General features: G+C 47.7%; 1 protein-coding gene across 3 annotated transcripts in view; it reads left to right on the top strand.

The window, feature by feature from the left end:
* The window catches only part of NTRK3 (neurotrophic receptor tyrosine kinase 3), a 350,817-nt gene that overhangs the window by 315,503 nt on the left and 16,409 nt on the right, over window positions 1–18,905 (top strand). Inside the window, exon 17 of one of the 3 annotated variants that reach the window (XM_036931897.2) lies at window positions 3,542–3,616. The exons of the other annotated variants lie outside the window; for them this stretch is intronic. Coding sequence (XP_036787792.2) covers window positions 3,542–3,616 — 75 coding nt within the window. The remainder of the gene's footprint in view (window positions 1–3,541; window positions 3,617–18,905) is intronic. 3 annotated transcript variants of the gene reach the window in all.

The following is an 18,905-nucleotide window of genomic DNA, read 5'->3' as shown; positions in this document are numbered from 1 at the left end:
CCACTTAAGTGTCTTGTTTGTTTTGTTTTTGTTTAAAAAATCCCTTGTTCTTGGCAGATTTGATCCCTTGTTCCATTCTGCCAAGGTTTTTTTTTTAGTCTAGACACAGCTCTCCCTTCTCGCTCTGTGCCGCCGCCTGCAACTTTTCTCTGAAGAGCTCAGGACTTTGGTTTGCTGCTAGAGTCCTGCTCCCAATCAGTTGTTGATCCCAGTGATCGGCATTCTTTGAACACAGTCATTCCACGATTATGGCTCTACCCAACTGGACTCTTCTCCCACACACATCAACCTCTTTTGTTCAGAGGGAGTCCTTGATAAAAGCCCACATGAAATTTGGGTAAGCAATCTACACCAGCAAACTTGTGAAATCCTGGCTAGAGTGAACTTGGAGGCCATCTTGTCAAACCCATTTATGTGACAGATGGGGACAGATGGGGGTGCCCAGAGAGGGAGGAGGCTCTCGGCTGTTTCTCAAGCTCATGCATCTGTTTGTTGGTAGAATCAAGACAGAAACACTGGTCCCCCATCTCACAGGTCCAGGGCTTCTCTCTGATCGTCATCAAAGTACTTTGAGGTCTACCAGAGCCAGTGTTATTACTTCTAAGTACTTACTAGTAAACTGAGGCTCAGAAAGAGTAGTCGGTGTTCCTCACTTTGCACAAAAAAATTTAAGGCAGGATAGAGTTGGGTTCACTGTTGTGATTCATAAATATGGTTTTTAAAGGAGGTCGTTTGTGAATAGAATTTTTAAATAGTGTATGAGTATAGCACAGTTTCCATGAGATTTGGATAGAGTTTAGGGGTAGGCGAGTGAACCTACAATAAGCCAGTTCAAGGATATTTTTACTAGTAGGGCTTTGTGGCAGAGATGTTCAAGGAAAAGGAGACAAACGGGGTGACTCAGGGCTGGCCCCATCGCAAGCAAGGGGACTTAATTCAGGGAGTTTGGGGTCTCCGAGGTAGTCAACAGCAAGGTGATCTTGGCCAGGTGGGGTCTCAAAAATGTAACACATATTCTGGAAAACTGGGAGTAAGGAAGAGACACCAGGAGCAGGGAACGACGTGAGAACTGCTGCCCTAGGACCTCTGATTTTGCAGGAAGTGATTTCATATGTGTTTACCGTGCAATGTATTCTTAGAGCATCTGTTGACACATATTTGTTCATAATAGCTTGAGGTGTTCGAAAGGGCAGCACCCATGTCTTATTTCACCAATAACATATCCTCATGCCTGACATCCTATCTGGTATATGGTAGGAATTCTCTAAATGTCTAAGTGAAATAAACAGGAAGACAGGTGTACCTCTTGGTGAATGACTGCTCTGGAATGATGCTGCCGGCCACTGCAGTTTGGGACAGTCAGAAATCACCAAGGTGGGTTTTATCACATTCAGACATTCAGATGGAAGGGGGTTGCCTTCCATCATCTTGGTCTGGTGAGTGGGCCCTGTAGCACCTACCCGTACTCACAGGTGGGGCAGGATTAGAAAGCTCTAGGGTGGAGAAGTACAGTGCCCAGGACGGTTGCCCTTACCGTGTGAAGAGGGGATGCACCTCTCTGTAAGACAGGGGTTTGTCCACCCCCAGTGATTTCCCAGAAAGTCCAGATAGCTGCCTGTTAGAGATGTCATAGCAACACCTGCTCTGAGCTGAGGTTGCAGCAGATGACCTCCGAGTTTTGCTTTTTTGCCATTCTGAGATCCTGAGTTAACCCTGTCACAGAAAGTCACCATCTGTCACCTGCCCTGTCTTTAGCCCACCTCTCTCTGTGCCTGTAGTTTGTCCTGTTTGGATACCTCAAAGCCTTTCTCTCTCTTTTCTGCTCTAAAAGCCACAATCTCTGGTACATTAAAGAAAAAAATCTTCATTTGACCTTTCTGCCCCTTCCAACTTCCATTTATCTCCCCGGCTACTAAAATAGTTCATTTTCATTTTCTGTCTTAATTTTGACCACTTCATTGACTCTGCATTTTTTGGGGTCACTAATTATCTCATCCTGGCAAAATTCGTATGCCTTTCCTCTAAAATGTCCAAGTCCTTTTTTGAGCTATCTGTTGAGTATCTGTACTGATAACGGCCCCACTCTTTCTCCCAGTCCTCCGTCCCCCCCTACTGCTTAACATTCGGTCCTTGCCTTAGAATGCCTGGCTCTCTAATGTATTCCCCTCTTTAGCCCTTCTTCACCGCATCCATTGGTTTCTCTCCTTCCTCTCATTTAAACTTCTGTGGCTGCTATTTTAGGCACCTACTTTGGAAACCTCACACACTCAGGTAGTTATAACCCCCTTTTCACTTTTAGGCAGAAGCCGTTTGAATTTACATTTCAAACTTCCACCTCTGTGGAGTCTCTCTGTGACTGCTTAATCTCTTAGCCTCCCCTGGAGAGTTGGCTGGTGATTGAAACTTGGCCTGTTGGAGACAAAACTCACCACAGCCACCTCCTGCTTCTCGGACGGGTGCTCCTCAGCAGCCCGTTCACATCTGCGGACGCTCTCCGGGAGGTTCCCCAAAGGGGAGTCGTTCTTGAACCCGTCTCTTCCTCACCTATACCTAACTCCTCACCTAATCCTGCTTCGTCTCCCTTTACAGCACTCCAAGGCCACTTGTTCTCTGCGTGTCGGCAGGAGCAAGCCCAGTCCCCTCCCTGGCCTAACACCACACGGTCCATGCATGAGCCAGCCTACCCGCACCCTTCTATGCTCCCATCTTCCCAGCTGCTTGCTTAAGGACCTCATGCGAATCCTCTTCTCTCAAAAGTATGAATTTCTCGCCCTGGCCACCAGGACTCTCCAGCACTCCACCAGTGTCCTTCATGACCCCTCCCACAAGAAGCCCCCCAGGGCCCCCTTCCCACAACGGCACTGGCTCATTTCCACCCGTGCCAGAGGCCTTCTCCCTCTATACGTTTGCTAGAGCTACAGTGGCAGAGTAGCACCGACTGGGTGGTCTAAACAACATAGTTATTTTCTCACAGCCTGGAGGCTGGAAGTCTGAGGTCCAGGTCTCAGCCATGCTGATTTCTTCCGAGGCTTCTCCCCTTCGCTTGCAGAAGGGAGACCCTACAAGGAGTGGTGAATTCAGGGGTTTTTCTGCTGAAGACAGTGAGGGCAGATGTTCCCTCAGAAGCTTGAGAGAAGGCGCTATGTTTTTGGCCTAAGAGGGTGCAAATCTTAAAGTCCGCTTCCTTTCAGAGTGGCAGTTGGTTGGAGGCCCATCTTGTTGGGAGCGGAACCAGCCTCGGAGGGAAGCTGGCTGGATCTCGGTGGCTCCCTGGCAGAGCGTGTTGGTGTGCCTGCCGAGCCGTGGGTAGTGCCTCTAGGTGGACTCCTGAGTGAGGGCTCTGGATGGGTTCACGGGGTCAGCCTCCCTCCCCAGTGGTGTGCGAGAGGTGTTTGGAGGCCGTGGCCAGGAGAGACACGCCGTCCAGTTAAAGATGTACCCACTTCCCTTCTCCCACCTTCCATCCCTCCGTGCCTCCTTCCTCTGCCTTCATCCTTTCTTCTCTCTTCCCTACCCCGCTGTCTCCCCCATCCGCTGTCAGGAAGGGCCATGCCAGAAGGGCGCGATCAGCGTGTCATGGCAGAGGCAGCGGCTAGCAGCACCGGCAGCTTCCGCAGTGAGTCTGCATTTCCCTTCCGGGGCCGGGGAGGCCGGGCGGGCAGTCCGCACACGGGCTGTCAGCTTGCAGGCTTTGGAGAGGAACTTCCATGGGCTGGGGCCGCTTCCCACCTCTTTCCCTGCCTCCCACCGCTGGGGCATCGTTTACCTTCCATGGAAGGGTCCTGCCAAAGCTACTGATGTGCTTGGGATGCCTCGTGGGGAGGAAGCATGGTGGAGGGTGGCGGGGCCATGATCTGCTACAACTGGGTGCACATCTGGGAGAATCACAGTGTTCAGATGGCTGCCGAGGATTCTGTCCAAGGCTGCGTGTGTGGTGGAGGCTGGAAGCTCTGCATGGACTGTGGTTTGGCTGCTTTCTTGCATTTCGGGAAGTGTGACCTTGACTTCTGAGTCCGCATCGGGTGCCTGTACTCCCTTTAAGGAGCTAAGAATAGCACGTAGGCTAAAGGGTCAGACGGACCAGAGGTCTCCCTGTTGACCTCAGCTGGAGCTCGGTCTGAGAAATCTGACGCTCAGGATGTTTATTATGGTGCTCCGTGACCGATTCACATCCCCGAGTATTTAGGGGAAGTTGTTCCCCTCCCTACGTTCATTTCCATGGTGATTTCTGGCTTGGAGACGGGACATACTGTGAAGCCGAAGTTCCATCTGTCTTGCCTTGATCATCAGACTGAATGGGATGGCTTCCTTCCACTTTTTGCCGAAGGGCTATTTCCTTCTGTTTGGGGAATGGTCTGCTTGGGAAAATAAGACCACAGAATTCACCTATCTGACTTTAAAAATCCCACCCAGACTAGGAAGACACGAGTCCTGCTTGTCACTCAAGATATTTTGCCACAAGCCAGATGCTGTTCTAAACACTGGCTGGCTGTGCTGTAGTTTTGAAGTGCGAAGGCTCTGGATTCTAAAACATGATATTATCCTGCCCCAGCCTTATGGACAGGTGCAGGGGTATGCTTTTACAATTTCATTTGCTTTCTTTTGACTTGGTTAGGGAAGTAAATTAACATAGCTTCCAGGTTCTCTCAGGGCCACATTTTTATAGGTATCTCTTCTTGGCACTGTTAATAGTCAGGATGTTAAATTTTAGGCGTTTTAAGTGTTAACTATGTATCGTGAGAGTTGAGCAGAATGACCATGTTTGTTAGCCTTGTGAGAATTTTGGAAGCAGGACCATTATAAGACATTAATCAATCTCTTCTTATGCTTCTAAAACATCATATATATTTCATTCATATCAGGGTAAAAAAAAAACTTGGTTTCAGGAGTTGAGAGGCTTAATTAAAATATCAAATTGGTCAAATTTATTCAATTCTACAAATATTTATTATTAATCAACTGTATATTTGTCTGAACTTGGACACCTCTGAGAATGGAAGGGAGGTTATTGTTAATTAATTTGATACCTCCAGGCATAAACGGATACCTTCCCTAGTAAATGGAGGCATACAGCCACTCTATCCATTTTCTGTGAGTCATTCTTGGTGCTAGGGACATGACTGAATAAAACAGACAAAAATCTCTGCCCTTAATAAAGGAGATAGAAAATAAAGATAAAGTAGAATATATTGTATGCTCAAGAATAATAGATCCTTAGAAGGAAAATAAAGCAGAAAAGAGAAAAAGAAGAGTTTGGTAGTAGGGGTGGTGGTGGTGGTGATGTGCGTGTAGTTTTAGAAAAGGAGGTCAAAGCAGTTCAGTTGCCTGACTTTATTTAAGTTTATTTAGTTTATTTCAATTAGCCAAGAGGGGCTTTCATGGCTTGGCTAACATTTTTCTGAAACAAGTCAAATCTGGAAGTTCTGAGTCCAAAGCAAGAAGTACTCACAAAGCTGGGATGACAAAAATCAAGGAGGGAAAATCCCTGGCCCTGGAGGGATACTTTGTCGGCCTGATGGTCAGGTTTCATGGCTGATTGTCATGACTGAGAGTGTCAGAAAGTGACTGAGGCTGTGGATTCATCCACCGAGGGAGCATCTTGTAGAGAGGCCCCCGGTCTGTGCCCCGCCCTGGCCACTCAGGGTATCTTAAAGCCCTTCCTTTTGCATCTGGTGTCCTGGGCTGGGCAGAGGATGACAATTTACATTGGTTGGACATTTCCACCAGTCAGGCATTTTGCCAGGGGCCTTGGATAAGTTCATTTATTTCATCTATACTGTTCCCATGAAGAAGTTATCATAGTCCCCACTTCAGGGTTGAGAACACTGTGCTGCAAACACAAACTACAGCACTGCAGAGCCAGGATTTAAAGCCAGTTTGAACTAAGTCTGACATCCTGCCTTCATCAATTAGTCTCTGCATCTGTCCCTTGACAGCAGGGGGCAGGAAGTGGGAGAAAGGAGAGCGAGGTCAGACTCACCGGGTGACCCCAAGGTCCTGCAAACGGGCTGATGTGCATGGCCGGGTCAGGAGCAGGACGTGTCGGGGCGGCTGTCCATGTCTCTGCTGATTGTGCATGAAGGTACAGCAACTTCTGCTGCTTCTCCATGTGTCCTTGTCACTGGGAATGGAGGCAGGTGTGGAAAATTCCGGGAGCATGACGGCAAGTCTTCCTGCTGTGGCAGCCATCCTAGGCAGAGGCCAAGTTTGATTTCAGCGCGTCAGCAGTTGGGCTTTCACGCACGTTGGGAGGAGGGATGGTGCATGGGTCTGTGTGTGGGTAACAGGGCTGGGGAGCCTGCATGCAGAGGTCTGAGACTGGACAGAGGTTTGTTGACAGGGCTCTGAGGGAAGAGTTGGGTTTGAAGAGAATCCTAAATTTCCTGCAGATTGACCTCACCCAGTCTTGGGACTGCTATTAGCAAGAAGTGGGGGACCTCTGGGCCATATCTTACTATGGTTATACTTCACACCAATATCGCTGGGTAACCCTATCGCTATGGCAAGGCAGAGGATTATTCTGGGATGTCAATAACCACTTGTTTTCCTTTTATGTAAAGGAGGATCTTTCCATCTGTGATGCTGTTTATCCAGAGGTCTCAATGCACATCAAGAAAATGTCTCTTTTAGTTTCACAATATGTGTCATATGCATAGAAAGTAATTATTGCTCCATCATTTACCAAGGACTTTCTTCATACAGTGTCAGTGTCAGTTAGGACTATACTCCAGGCACTGGACTGTCCCTCACTGTGGTCTTCTTGCCACTGGATTCTGATGACCTGTTCGCATCCTGATCCTTCACTGCGTATGGCCTCTTGTCTAGTTTTTCTCCATCACTCTGAGACTCGGGGGGAAGGAGCAAAGCATCATCCCTCTTCCCCTGTAGGAGCCTCTTCTCTGCCTTTCCATCTGAGTCCCCTCCCTGTCAAAAACAGAGCAGCAAGCAAATTACCTTTGCTCTAAAATATTCATCCATCTCAACAGCAGTTCTCTAGCTTCTCTAGCTGCGTCCATGTGCTCGTGGAGTCCCAGCTGGGGACAGGGGGGAGGGTTAGGAATGCCAGCTTGTCCTGCCAGCTGAGAGGATGGTCCTTCCTGCACTGGCTGTGTAAGGCACCCCCTGCCACTCATGCAGACACGGTATGTCTTCATTCTAGGAAGGATTTTGTTGCAGCTGGAGGGACAGTGACCAGGCTTTCGACGCCAGTCTGTGAGGGCACTTGGTCACAGTGACTTAGAGACCTGATCGATGCACAGCCTGTAGAGCAACTGTCTGGGGACCCAGGAAAGGTCTCTCCACCCGAATGAACCCAGTTTTCTAAGGAACCCAAGAACGCATACCTGCCCGTCTCTGCATGCCCAAGCCACGCAGGAGAGCCTAGGACGAGCTCTTTTCCCTCCTCTCTGCATGTGATTTTCAGCTGGCACCGAGGCTGTGGGTGGGTGAGGTTGCCCTGAAGCTGTCCGTGAGCCAGGCTATTCTAAAACACACTGGGACTTCGATGAAGTGAAGACGCAACATCGTTGAACAGCCTTGAAATTGCAGAATGTGGTTTCCCTCCTTGCCGTGGCTGTCCCAAATCTTGCAATTCAAGAGAGTTAAGACTGGCCTTTTGGGGGGAACCTGATACTTTCTCCTGCGGGAGATGCCTCTTAATTATGTGGCATCTCCGGTCCTTCTAAGTTCAGGGAGATTGGTTGTGTGTTCCCAGGGCCAGTCCTTTGGGTTCTCACCTGGAGATTTATCCAGAGATAAGATCTCTGCCCATTAAATGGTATTTTGTCCTTGAACTCGTTGTTCCCTTAGCATTTTGTTCCCTGTTGATCTGAAAATAGATCAGAACAAGACCCCAGAACAGCATGATGGAAGTTGCCCGGAATGAGGTGGGGCTCAGGTCTTCATGGGAAGGGGCTTTGGGGGTCAGAGGGAAGATGACAGAGAAGGAAAGATAGTTGTTCTGGCTGCGATCACCTGGGACTGCTCTTTAGGAAAGCTGCCCTCATCTTTGTGATGGGATTCTGCACTCTCTGTTCTGAATCTTATCTTCAAAGCTGGCCAAGTCCATTTGCTTCTGCAATTCTTTTGGGACAAATGACTTATGAGAAATCCATATGTCTGGAAGGATTGTGACAGGGCCTCCTGTCTGCGTGTGCTGGAGGGGTTAGCATGAATTCCACCCGCTCTTCTGCCTGAGTGTGCTGGGCTGGTTCCTACCTCTCCTGAGCATTAGCCAGTTCCTCTGAATTTTGCTGCCTCCTTCCGTCCTGGCACTTGTGGCTAAAACTAATGGAAAGTAGATGTCTAATGTGACCTCTGGCTAAATGCACTGGGCTGAGGAAGCCTGGTATCTCGGCGAAGTCAGCTTTCAGTTCCAGTGCTGGTTTCCGAACCACGTGTTTGCAAACTGTCTCCTTGGGATGCTTTATGGCGAAGCCCTGCCATGTGGGTGCTGTCATGCAGGGCACGGAGGCAGAAAAGGGCACGTGGTAGGTGAGACAAGGCGTAATGCAGTTCCATACCTGCTGGGTGACCTGTTTCTATCTGGGCCTCAGGGGTCTCTCTGAGTTTTTCTTCCTATGTTCATTTCTAGAAATAGATATTTTATTCCTTGAAATAGAGACTAACTTTAAAGTTGAATTTTCCAGTGTTATATCAAGATTCTCTCAATTACAAGTGACAGAAAACCTAACCCAATCTATCTTAAGCAAAAAGGCAATATATTGTCTTAATAATCACAAAATCCAGGTTTAGGACTTATTTCTGGTGTGGCTGGATTCTAAGACCTGAGTAAGTCACCAGGCTTGACCCATGCCGCCTTCTCTCTCCCTCCCTTCTCCTCATCTCCACTCAGCCTTCCTACCACTCCTCTATCCCTGTCCACCTTCCCCTTTTCCTGCCATAGACAATGGTCTTAGGGAATCGGATGTTAATAGGAAATAAATTTCTAAACAATCAAGGCTAATGAATTTTGAAAATCATGGTGATGAATGCAGCCATAGTTGAACAGATTATCTGGGACCTAGATGTTCAGTAACACAGACTTGTCTTCGTCCAAGATGCCTTGTGTCAGGAGCCCGGCTGCCCGGGCATTAAAGAATTCGTGTCATTTCTACAGAAGGCAGGCCAGGCATTATGCCCAGAAAAGCTACAAAGGGAAAGACTGAGGAGGGAAGGCCCGGGACCGGTTGCTTCTTCTGGTCTGTCTATTAGGAGCCCACGATGTTTTCTCGCATCATTTTTATGAATGCTCCCTGGGCTGAGGCGGGCTCCCACCTTGGTGTATGCCATCGGCAGATTTAGATATTTCTGAATAAAAATCTCTCTTCAGCTTTAATGGGTGTTATTATAGAAATCAAATTCTAGGATTTCTATCACATTGTTTAAATTCTGCCAACCCAACCCGCCAATGTGTATGCCTTCACTCGTTTCCCTGAGGGAGTCTTCCCCCAGCTTGGATGTGCATAAGAACTCTGACTTGGAGGGACAAAAAAACACTGGTTTTGGAATCAGAATAGTTTAGGCGTGCACTTTGGATCTTTCACTCTTCAGCCCTTTGAGCTCGCCAAGTCGCTTTGCTCCTCCGTCCTTCCCTCCCTCCCTCCCCACTGCCCGCCCTTCCTCTATCTATGCAATGCTTTCCATAATAGTGATTTCCAGAGACCCAGCATGCTAGGAGGATTGAATGAAGCCATCCATTCTAACTCACTTAGCACAGATCCTGGCAGAGTATAAACACTCAGTAAGTCCATCTCTATCCCTGGGACAAGCCTTCCACTATAGTCCCGACCTTGGAATGCAGAAAACATCTCTTTCTACCTCTGTAATGGGGAAGACCAGAGGTTTAAGTAAATTAAGGTGAGGGCTCCACCCTTGGGGATTACCTACCCCACACTTAGCTTGGCTTCACCTCCTGGGGACCTACTAAGTGTCCCAGAGATACTTCCTTCCCGTTTCATGAGCCTGGAAGCAAGAAGCCAACTTGGCCTCACCCTCCTTCTGTGCTTTGGAAGTAGGAGTGTGTGTAACAGAGTGGGAATGCCTTTGAAAAAACTGTCCAACTGCAATTACTGGCTTAGCATTTAAGACTTTCTCCTGGGTTCATCCTCAGAGCGGTCTTTCCCCTGACTTTTGACCTGAAAAGAGAAGCCAAGAGGTAGGGCTTGTTTATTAAAGGGAAGAGGGGCAGCCCCCAGGCAGCTGCAGGCCTCAGATGATGGCCTGGGATGCCAGATGCTGTGTGGAGGGACAGCCCCTCCGTCCCTTTCATTGGACACTGCCCTTGGCTCACAGCCTTCACTGCAGAGAGGCACCCTGGGACCTGGCTGCAGAGCAGGGGGCTGTGTAGGACTAGTAGGTCTCAGAACTCTAACCTTCTCACGGCACTGGGAGGGGCATCCAGAGGTCACGCGGTCTCTGCTTCACGGAGGCACAGTGTTTGGGAACTAGGGGATGCCTACAGGTCAACCAGCCCTGCCCTTTTCCTCACCTGCTGATTTCATAGATGAGGACCCAGTGTGCCCAGGGATGAGCAGGTGGTATGATGGAGCTGCTTCTTCCGAGAGCCGGCTCAGCGCTCTTCTTGTCTCGCATGCCACACGCACACGTCAGGCTGCCGATGTGGCCGCTGCTGCTGAGATGAGCTTGTGTTCAGGGCTCTGGGTCTATTGAGTAAGAGAAGGCGATGTTGCTGTGGACAATCTCACGTGGCTTTTGAGTGGAGAAGGATCTTCACAGTCCTCTGGCCCAGCTCTGTCATGATTGCAGATGTGAACATCGAGACCCAAAGGGAGCACCAGGACTCAAAGCCACAGGGTGACACTGTCAAAGTGCAGCAAGAGCGCAGGGGACCTGAGCCTCAGTCCAGTGCTCCTCCCACCGGATTCCACAGCTCCTTTGGCATGAGATCTGCCCCCGGACTGCTTCCCTCCCGGGAGGCTGGCGGGACTCGGGTCACTGTCAGGGCTGTGTGGCTGGGTTCATCAATCCCCCTTTCCTGGAATTTCTCAGGGGAAGTGCCAACTGGGAGCTCGTCATGCATAAAAACAGTAGTGGCACTAACGCCTGTTGGTCAGTCACTGTGCACGTCACAGAGGCTTCAGCTGCTCTGAACACCCGTCTGCGCACTTCCCTTAAGAATTGAATCCTGTTATTTTTTTCTAAGTTGAACCCCCACCTTTAAATGAAGATGGAGGGTTTTACGTTTGTGATTCACTGCTTCACTTTGATGGTTCCGCCGGAGATCTGGCAAGGGATCTGTGAGCTCTGTCCTCTCAGGCATCATGCCTTCCTTTAGAATTAAAGGGTCTTGTTTCATGACTCAAAGAAGAATCCCACTTTGTACTGGGGGAGGAGGTGCATTCGGTTCTCCAGAAAACTTCGGGCGTTGACCTTCCGCTTGCTCTGGTCGGAGCCGCCCTAGCAGCTAGTCCGTGGATGGACTGGAAGGTCAGCTCCAGCTCAGAGAAGCTAGATAAGGCCGCTTCTAGTCTAAGGAAGGGCAAGTTTTTTACACCATGTCCCATGATGCTCTTCCAACTTCCCTTTGCCTGGGGATGTAGCCATTGCTGGTAGGTTTCTGCCGGGGTATGGACCGTTCACTGAAGTAGTTAAAATATGCAAAGTGTTCCCTGTCTCCCATTTTGTGCTTCTTCCTCAGCCACTTCTGGCATTTTCACTTGGCAGCTAATGAAATAAAAGGGGGGCCTAAAGGCCCGAGTCTCCCTCCAGCTAGAATGAGCAACTCAGAGTGGTTTGGAAGGAGCAGGTTTTACCTTTAGCTACAGCCACGCCTTTGTGGCTGGTCTGCTCGATCTGTATCTAAGCAGTGGAGCTGGAGGACTGTGTGGGCTTCCTTAAGGGTCCAGGCAGGTGGAGGGGGGGGCAGGAAGGAGGCTGGGATCTGGTGTACGTGTTAGCAGAGCACAAAACCAGAAGACCCTTCTCTTTCCTCAGGGCAGGCCTTCATTGAAAGCACATAGCCAAGGGCACTTGAAATTTACTTCCTAATTCAGTTTAAATCTTCACCACTCACCAATCCCCCATCTCCCTGCACACGTAGATGTTTAAAACCCATTCCCTCACATTACCTAAATCCTGGACCTAGAGGGTGCTTGTTGCAAATATTTCTGGGAGATCAAAGCAACCAGCATTACTGTAGCGATTATTGCTGTGTGACGTGCTAACCTGTATTGAGGCTTGTCACATGCCAGGTACCCTACTGATTACTTAATGTGGATTATGTTATTTAATCCCCTAGGCCATCTTAGGAGGTAAATACCAGTTGGTGCTTAACTTATGGGGAAACTGAGGCCCAAGAGGTTAAGGGATTTCCAGAGGTGACATGGCTATGAATTTGCGGCTGTGTGTTCCACTCTGATACACGGCCTCTGCCCTAAGGTCTGCTTAAGGGTGGGCTGCCTTCTGTTCCCATTCTGGGGACCTGTCCCTGCACCCACTGATTTCCCCAACGGGCTAGCTTGCCCTTATCCAGCAACACTGTGCAGAGTGTGGAGATACAGAGTTCGCTGGAGGCATCATTCCCTGCCTCAGTTTATCCCTGTGCTGGCCCAGACGAACAGCTATCTGCCTCCTTCCAACCCCTGGCCGCAAGAGATGAGAGATGTGTGAATCACATCATACTCGGAGAGTTCGCACAGTGAGGGATACGGCTAGACCACAGCTGGCAGAACCTCTTTCAGAGACAGTTCACAAGCAGCCTCTGATGATGGCTGGTGTCACACCAGTGCAGAAACCCCTGGCATTGTGGGAAAGGCTGCTCCACGCCGCTGCTGTCGGGCTGGTTCATGCTGCTGGCTGTGCTCTGTCAACATTCACTAGTAAGTCATCACAAGTTCTCTCTGGGAGGAATGAAGATCAAGAGCAGCACATGGAGGCTATTTGAAGCCGTTCGCTTCTAGGGTACTCAGTGTGGGACCCCAGCTGCTGTTGGGCAGGAAGGGTCTCCCACTGACCCAAGCACACAGTCTGCATAACAGACTTTACACACGGCCAGTCAAGGGTGCAAGGCTGTTGGGAACTTGGAATTAGAAAAAAAAAGTTTTGAATTAAGAAGGCCACCTACTCTAGCTTCTCCTCCAAAACCTGAGAGGTGGGCACCCAGCCTGAGCTGACTTAGAGATGGGGCCTCACTGGCTGGCAAGGGATAATAGTCCATCGTTTATAAGAAAAGCTCTTTCTCCCACGGTGGCATTGGTGCATATCTGCTGTCCATTCACCGCTGTGCTTGGAAGGAAAGCCAGGCTCATAAGATGATACAATAAAACTAGAATCATGATTAAAGAATCCAGAGCTGTCATCGTAAAGCTGACGGGCTATTCGATCAATAGGAAGTATTACTGTTATTGTTATTAACGTCTCTGAGTAGATGACTGGAGGAGACAATTTATTGCTCAGTTTGCCTTTTAAGGAAAAAGACCCTGTCTCATTCTTTGCTTTTTTAAGTCGAAATCATCTTGTTTTTACTTTGTTTTTTTCCTGCCATGAGACCTCACTCCTAGGATATGCAGCCGCTGGGTGCAGGCCATAGGAGGAAAGCACCGTGTTCTAACCAGGCCAGTGCTGTCTGCTGAGTATCTAAACCCTGTTTTTGCAAATAGCCAAGTATTCCACGCATGCAGGTTGAGGGCCATGCTGATCCTGAAATCTCTTTTAAGCGGCTCCCAGAGCTTGTAGGTGGGGTGGTCTTGAACCCACAGAATCATAACGGGAAGGATGTACAGTGTGGCAATGGATTACCTTCCACTGTGGCCTCTACCTACCCTGGACTTGCTGACATTCCATCCTGAGCTGTTTTCCTTATCCATAAAATGGGAATGTTGCCTTAGTGTTGTAAGGGTCACCCGATAGTATGTCCAAATCTCTGGAAAAATTAGGAATTACTGTACAATAAACATAAACATTGAGAAATTAGCCTCTTCCAAGGAACATTTAGATTAAAAATAATATGTATGTGCAGTGTATTGAAAACCTGCCATGCCTTTTATTTAATATCTTACTTAATTCCTGTACATGTTCTGGGTAGACGTGTTACTATTCCTGTTTTACACATGAAGATGCCGAGTCTTCCAGAGGTGAAGGAAATTCCCTAGTAAATGGTATTGGCTAAGTTACACATTATCTTCTCTGTTTCCTCATCTGTACCCATATTTTCAAAATCAGTTACACTTTTGATGTTTGTTGGGGGCATCTAACTATATAGCAAAGCCGGTCTTTGAATGGGATCACCTTATTTTTGCTAAATAAGTCTGAATTTCAATTGAAACCTATCAGGGCCTGAGCCATACAAAGTACATTAAATGTCTGGATTTATCACTAGAAGGCTTATTCTCCTGCCTGCCTTTACCCATTAATATTTAGCAAGCATTCGAGGTCTGGAAAGATCGGTCTGGATCCAGTGTGATCTGTGGATCTGAGTTGACCTGAGACCTCCAGCTCTGTTCAGTGAATTGAGTTCTTTTAACAATATCCTTAAAGTTTGTTGCCATGAAAAGATTTGAGTGCAGCCAGGAGGCTCCACAGTTGTGTATTTGGAAAGGAAAATGAGGGCCAAGTCATTTTTCAACCCACATCTCTGGACTTGCAGTGTCTGTTCTGTAAAAAAATATATTGCTTGGGGGCAGGGAAGGACAGTGAGGTCTCAGAATGAGCAGCAGAATTTAGACAGGATTTAAAAAGGGGAAAACAAAAGGGACGTTATTAAAGGTATGTGTTCCTGGGGCCTCCATCTGAGAAGCGGCTCCTGGCAGGTGCTGCTCTAGGTGAGAGAATCACAATGGGCCTGTTTATCCTTCACGCTCACACAGCTAAACAGTGTGGCTCTTACACTCCTTGTATTTTTGCAAGACTCCGAGGGTTTTTCCTAATCCCAGGGCTAGAGGCTCGGCCTGAAACAGCCATTCCACTGAGATTCTGCTAAATGGATGCCTTTTTTGCATAAGCTGTCACAAAGCCCTGCTCAGAGCGAGCAACGGTATAATGATGTCTTTGTGAGTTTCCTTTGGACCTCCCTTCCCAAGAATTCCAAGCACCTACTAGACCTGGGGCTGAGATCTTCAGTTTGTGTCTATAAGAAGATGGCCAAGAGCTTGCCCACTTAACTGGGAAGAGGAGGAGGGGCAAAAGGCGACAAACAATTCTGCCATATTAAGTCAGAAGTCTGATGTCGCTGTAGAAAAATTTCAATCTCTTGTGTGAAGGTTTCATCCACGCAATTTCCACAGGAGGAGAGAGGCCACAAACAGACGTGTATTTGTGACTACACACACACATATTGTAGGCCCAAATCAAAAGGATATTCAAACCAATGCCTGTACATTAGAAATAAGAACTAGACTCCATGGGACTTCCATTCTAGTCACTATTCTTAGTGACCCCAGGCAGGTTCCCTCACTGCCTCTCTTCAAGCTAAGATTTCCAGGCCTGGAGACAGGTTGGGTAATTTCCAAGATTTTTCCCCAGCCTTGTCAGCCCAGGACTGCGTATAGCTTTAGTGTTACAGCTTTTAAGCCCTGGATTCTGATGAGCCTGGATTTGGGGAGATGGAGTGGGTGCAGTTACAGGGTAGGGCTGGTCCCGCAAAGATGCGTCAGGAATCCAGATGGAATCTGGAGGGCATATAGACTCAGACATCAAAGCAACGTGCCTACTGAACGGCCAGATGGGGCTGGGCAGCCAGGTGAATAGCTGTGAAGATACAGTGTCTGCAACTCAGAGTTGCAGACAGTGGAGAAACAGCCCCGTGGAGAAAGTGAGGGGAAGTGGAGAAGAGAAGCAAGAGCCGGGGAGGGTTCCTGAAGGGCAGGCTGTCGATTCTAAGGCTCTGGTGGTCTCCCGTGTATGAAGGAGGGAGCTGTTAGCGGGGTCCAGCAGTAGGGTGGGCTGGGCAATGAGAAGGGTTAATTCCAGGAAGGAGGGCTGTGCGTGGCGAGTCCTGAAGCTGTCTGCAAAGCTGAGTAACTGGCTTAGAGTGGAACCATTTATTTTAGAAGGCACATTAAAGAGGACTTTGGGCCTTTCCTTCTACATTTAGGACATTTATTTTAGGAGGTACCCAAGGGCGATTTTGCTAACTTCAGGTGATCAGGGCATGATCGACAGGCCTGGGTTTGAATCTGAGGTCTCACATGCATATGCATTGCCTGCACATAGTTCATCTAAACACCCCTCCGCCCACCCACCTCCACCCCTGCATGGGGGTGTGTATCTATGCAAATGTAGCTAATACTGATGTAGGTGAAAACCCCCGTCCCTCAGGGGCAAGAGTGGAACAATTTTAAAGATTGTAGTGGTGGCTATGGGACTGCTGTTGGGGGCATTTCAAGGTGACTGCCAGACCTGGCTGGCATCCGCTCAGACTGCCAGGGCAGGATGTAAGAGGCAAAGCCTCTGGGGCGTGTGGGAAACCAGGAAACTTTCCAGGGGATGAAGAAAGACATACTAAAGCTTTTATTTTTTTCTTAATGCATATGGAGACTCTTTAATGCACTGAGCATGCAATCAAGAAAGATTAAAATTGAATAAATAAAAAAAAGACACTTACCACAAATGACAATCTTTATGATAATCTTCTGATTAAGCTATTTTGCCATTAACATATATTGCAAAATTCTTACAAGTCTTCAGAAAGCCACTGCCTTCTCACCTCTTTTAATCTCATCAGATTTTGATGGCCCCTAGAGATTCGTGATTACAGAGGAAGCTTGAGCCCTTCGATTGCTTCCAGAAATGTCGTGCCCTGTGAGAATGTGTGCTCGCCTTTGCTGGGCCTTGGTTTCTTTATCTGGAATGTATGGGTCCATTTGTCTCCTTTGTCCCTTGTCAGAGTTGTGTGAGGCTGGACATTCTGAACTTCTGGGAGAGAAGCTGGTTTCTGTGTGTTTTCTGGAATCCACCAGCCGCCGCCTTTCTGTGCAGTAGATGCCTGAGAACCTTCCAGAGCTCTGAGTTTCTCTGCAACCCGGAGCAGTGGGTCCCTCTGACTGAAGGGGGCTGCCATCACTGTGGAAATGAGCTGGACATGTCCTTGTACAGGAGAGGCAGGCTCAGAAGAGAAAGGTGGCAGTGGGGAGGTGGGGAGGTGGGGAGGGGAGGTGTTCCCCCTCCACCCCTCCGCAGGAGCGCTCAGCCCCCAGTGGGAAATGGAGCCTGCAGCCCTCCTGCTTCCCGCACCTTTTGTCCCACTTTCTCCAGGCGCCCTGGGCACAGGCTGAAGCCTTGACTGAGAAGATGAGTTGTGCGGATTCTAGGTAGGCAGGGGCTAGAGAGGAGGCTGTTGCTTGCTTTCCCCCTCTCCCGGGCTCTCCCCTCCCCTTGCTGCCACTGATGAGGGGGGGGACAGAGCCTTGGGGAAAGAGAGAAACTCGCCAGAGAGGTAATAAGCCCAACGTGCACCACGAGGTGTTTAGTCTCTAGCCCTGTGGTCCTCAGACTTTCATGTCCCTAAAATAATTTTGAAAACCTATGTACGCCCCTTGCATGATTCAAGTGGCCAGCTAAATCTTCAACATATTTTTAAATAGTTGTCAATATGATGCCATTTCTGGAAGATTGTAAATATTGACATTACAAAAAGCCATCACTCCTTTAATGTATCTAATGAACTTTAAATACCAGAGCAATTTGATACGTCATCTATTAAACACATGAACAAGTTCTTAAGCAGTTTTATAGTCCTTTCCTTCTGGAATTCATATTTTCATTCCAGTTGCCCTACCAAATTTTATCCTTAATATTATATCTTTATGCATGAAAGCCTTTTATTGGCCATTCTATCATAATTTAGTGTGACAAAAATATGTATGAAGATTTAAATTTAATTTTTAATGTCCAATGACCATAAGTTTCTAGATGTTAAGAGTTTTTGGATTGAGGTATCATTATAATTATTAGTAATACACAGAACAAGGTAGTAGATAAAAATAATGTATATACAGCATAAGTTTCAATGAAAAGGAAAGATAGAAGGTATGATACATTTTGGAAATGCACCTCATATTTTTCAATTAGTTCATGTGTTCATTAATGAATATTATTTATTGTCAAAGTAGGGAAGGTTCAGGATCAATTCTGCTTGTTTTTTATTCTTATGAGTATAAAAATTGAGAAACTTTATTCACACTTAAAACAAATAGATTGGAAAGAAGGGAGTTTGTTATTGCACTGTGGCTCAGTTCTTTGAAATATTATCTAGTTATTTGCCTAAAATCACATATTAGTCTCTTATCAAAATTTCTTTTTAAGCCCTGTCTCAGCTGATAATTCTTTTAGATGTGTCCACCTTCAGAACTGGAAACTACCTGGCTTGCAAAAGGATTCATTTCCCAGTTGGTGGAGACATTTATTTCCAACACTGTACTGATCTTTCGTAGAGTTTATTCGTATGTACTCTGCAGGTTCTCTCTCCTGAGATTTAGAACTAGTGAGAGATCTGAACGTGGCAGGTGTGTGTGTGTGTGTGTGAGCATACACAACTGGGGAAAGGGATTGCTGGTCTGCAGCGGATTTTCAGTTCAATGTTAGAAAAAATCCATACGAGCACTGAGGATATGAAAAATCCTTTAAAACTATCCTTGCCTGGGTGCCTGCTGGAAAGTCTCCATGTATCTCCAAAGTTAATGTAGACCCTGGATTGAAACCACTGCTGTGGGCATTGTAGTCTATCTCAGCCTGTTACGCTGAATGAAATTCTAGGCTCTTATTCTTTAGGGGAATGCAAATCACCTGAGATACAAGTAAAAAGTGCACTTCCTTACTGGTAATAACAAGAGTAGCCCAACTCGAGTCCTATCAATAGGGGATGATAGGATAAACTGGTATCGTCGTGCATAACGGAGTCCTCTATAGCTCCAAAAGGAGTGAGTGAATCCTGGTGGGAAAATGTAAAG

The sequence above is a fragment of the Manis pentadactyla genome, chromosome 18, assembly GCF_030020395.1.
Source record: "Manis pentadactyla isolate mManPen7 chromosome 18, mManPen7.hap1, whole genome shotgun sequence".
NCBI lineage: Eukaryota > Metazoa > Chordata > Mammalia > Pholidota > Manidae > Manis > Manis pentadactyla.
The sequence above is the reverse complement of the archived record's forward strand: the minus strand, read 5'-3'. Positions and strand labels throughout refer to the sequence as shown.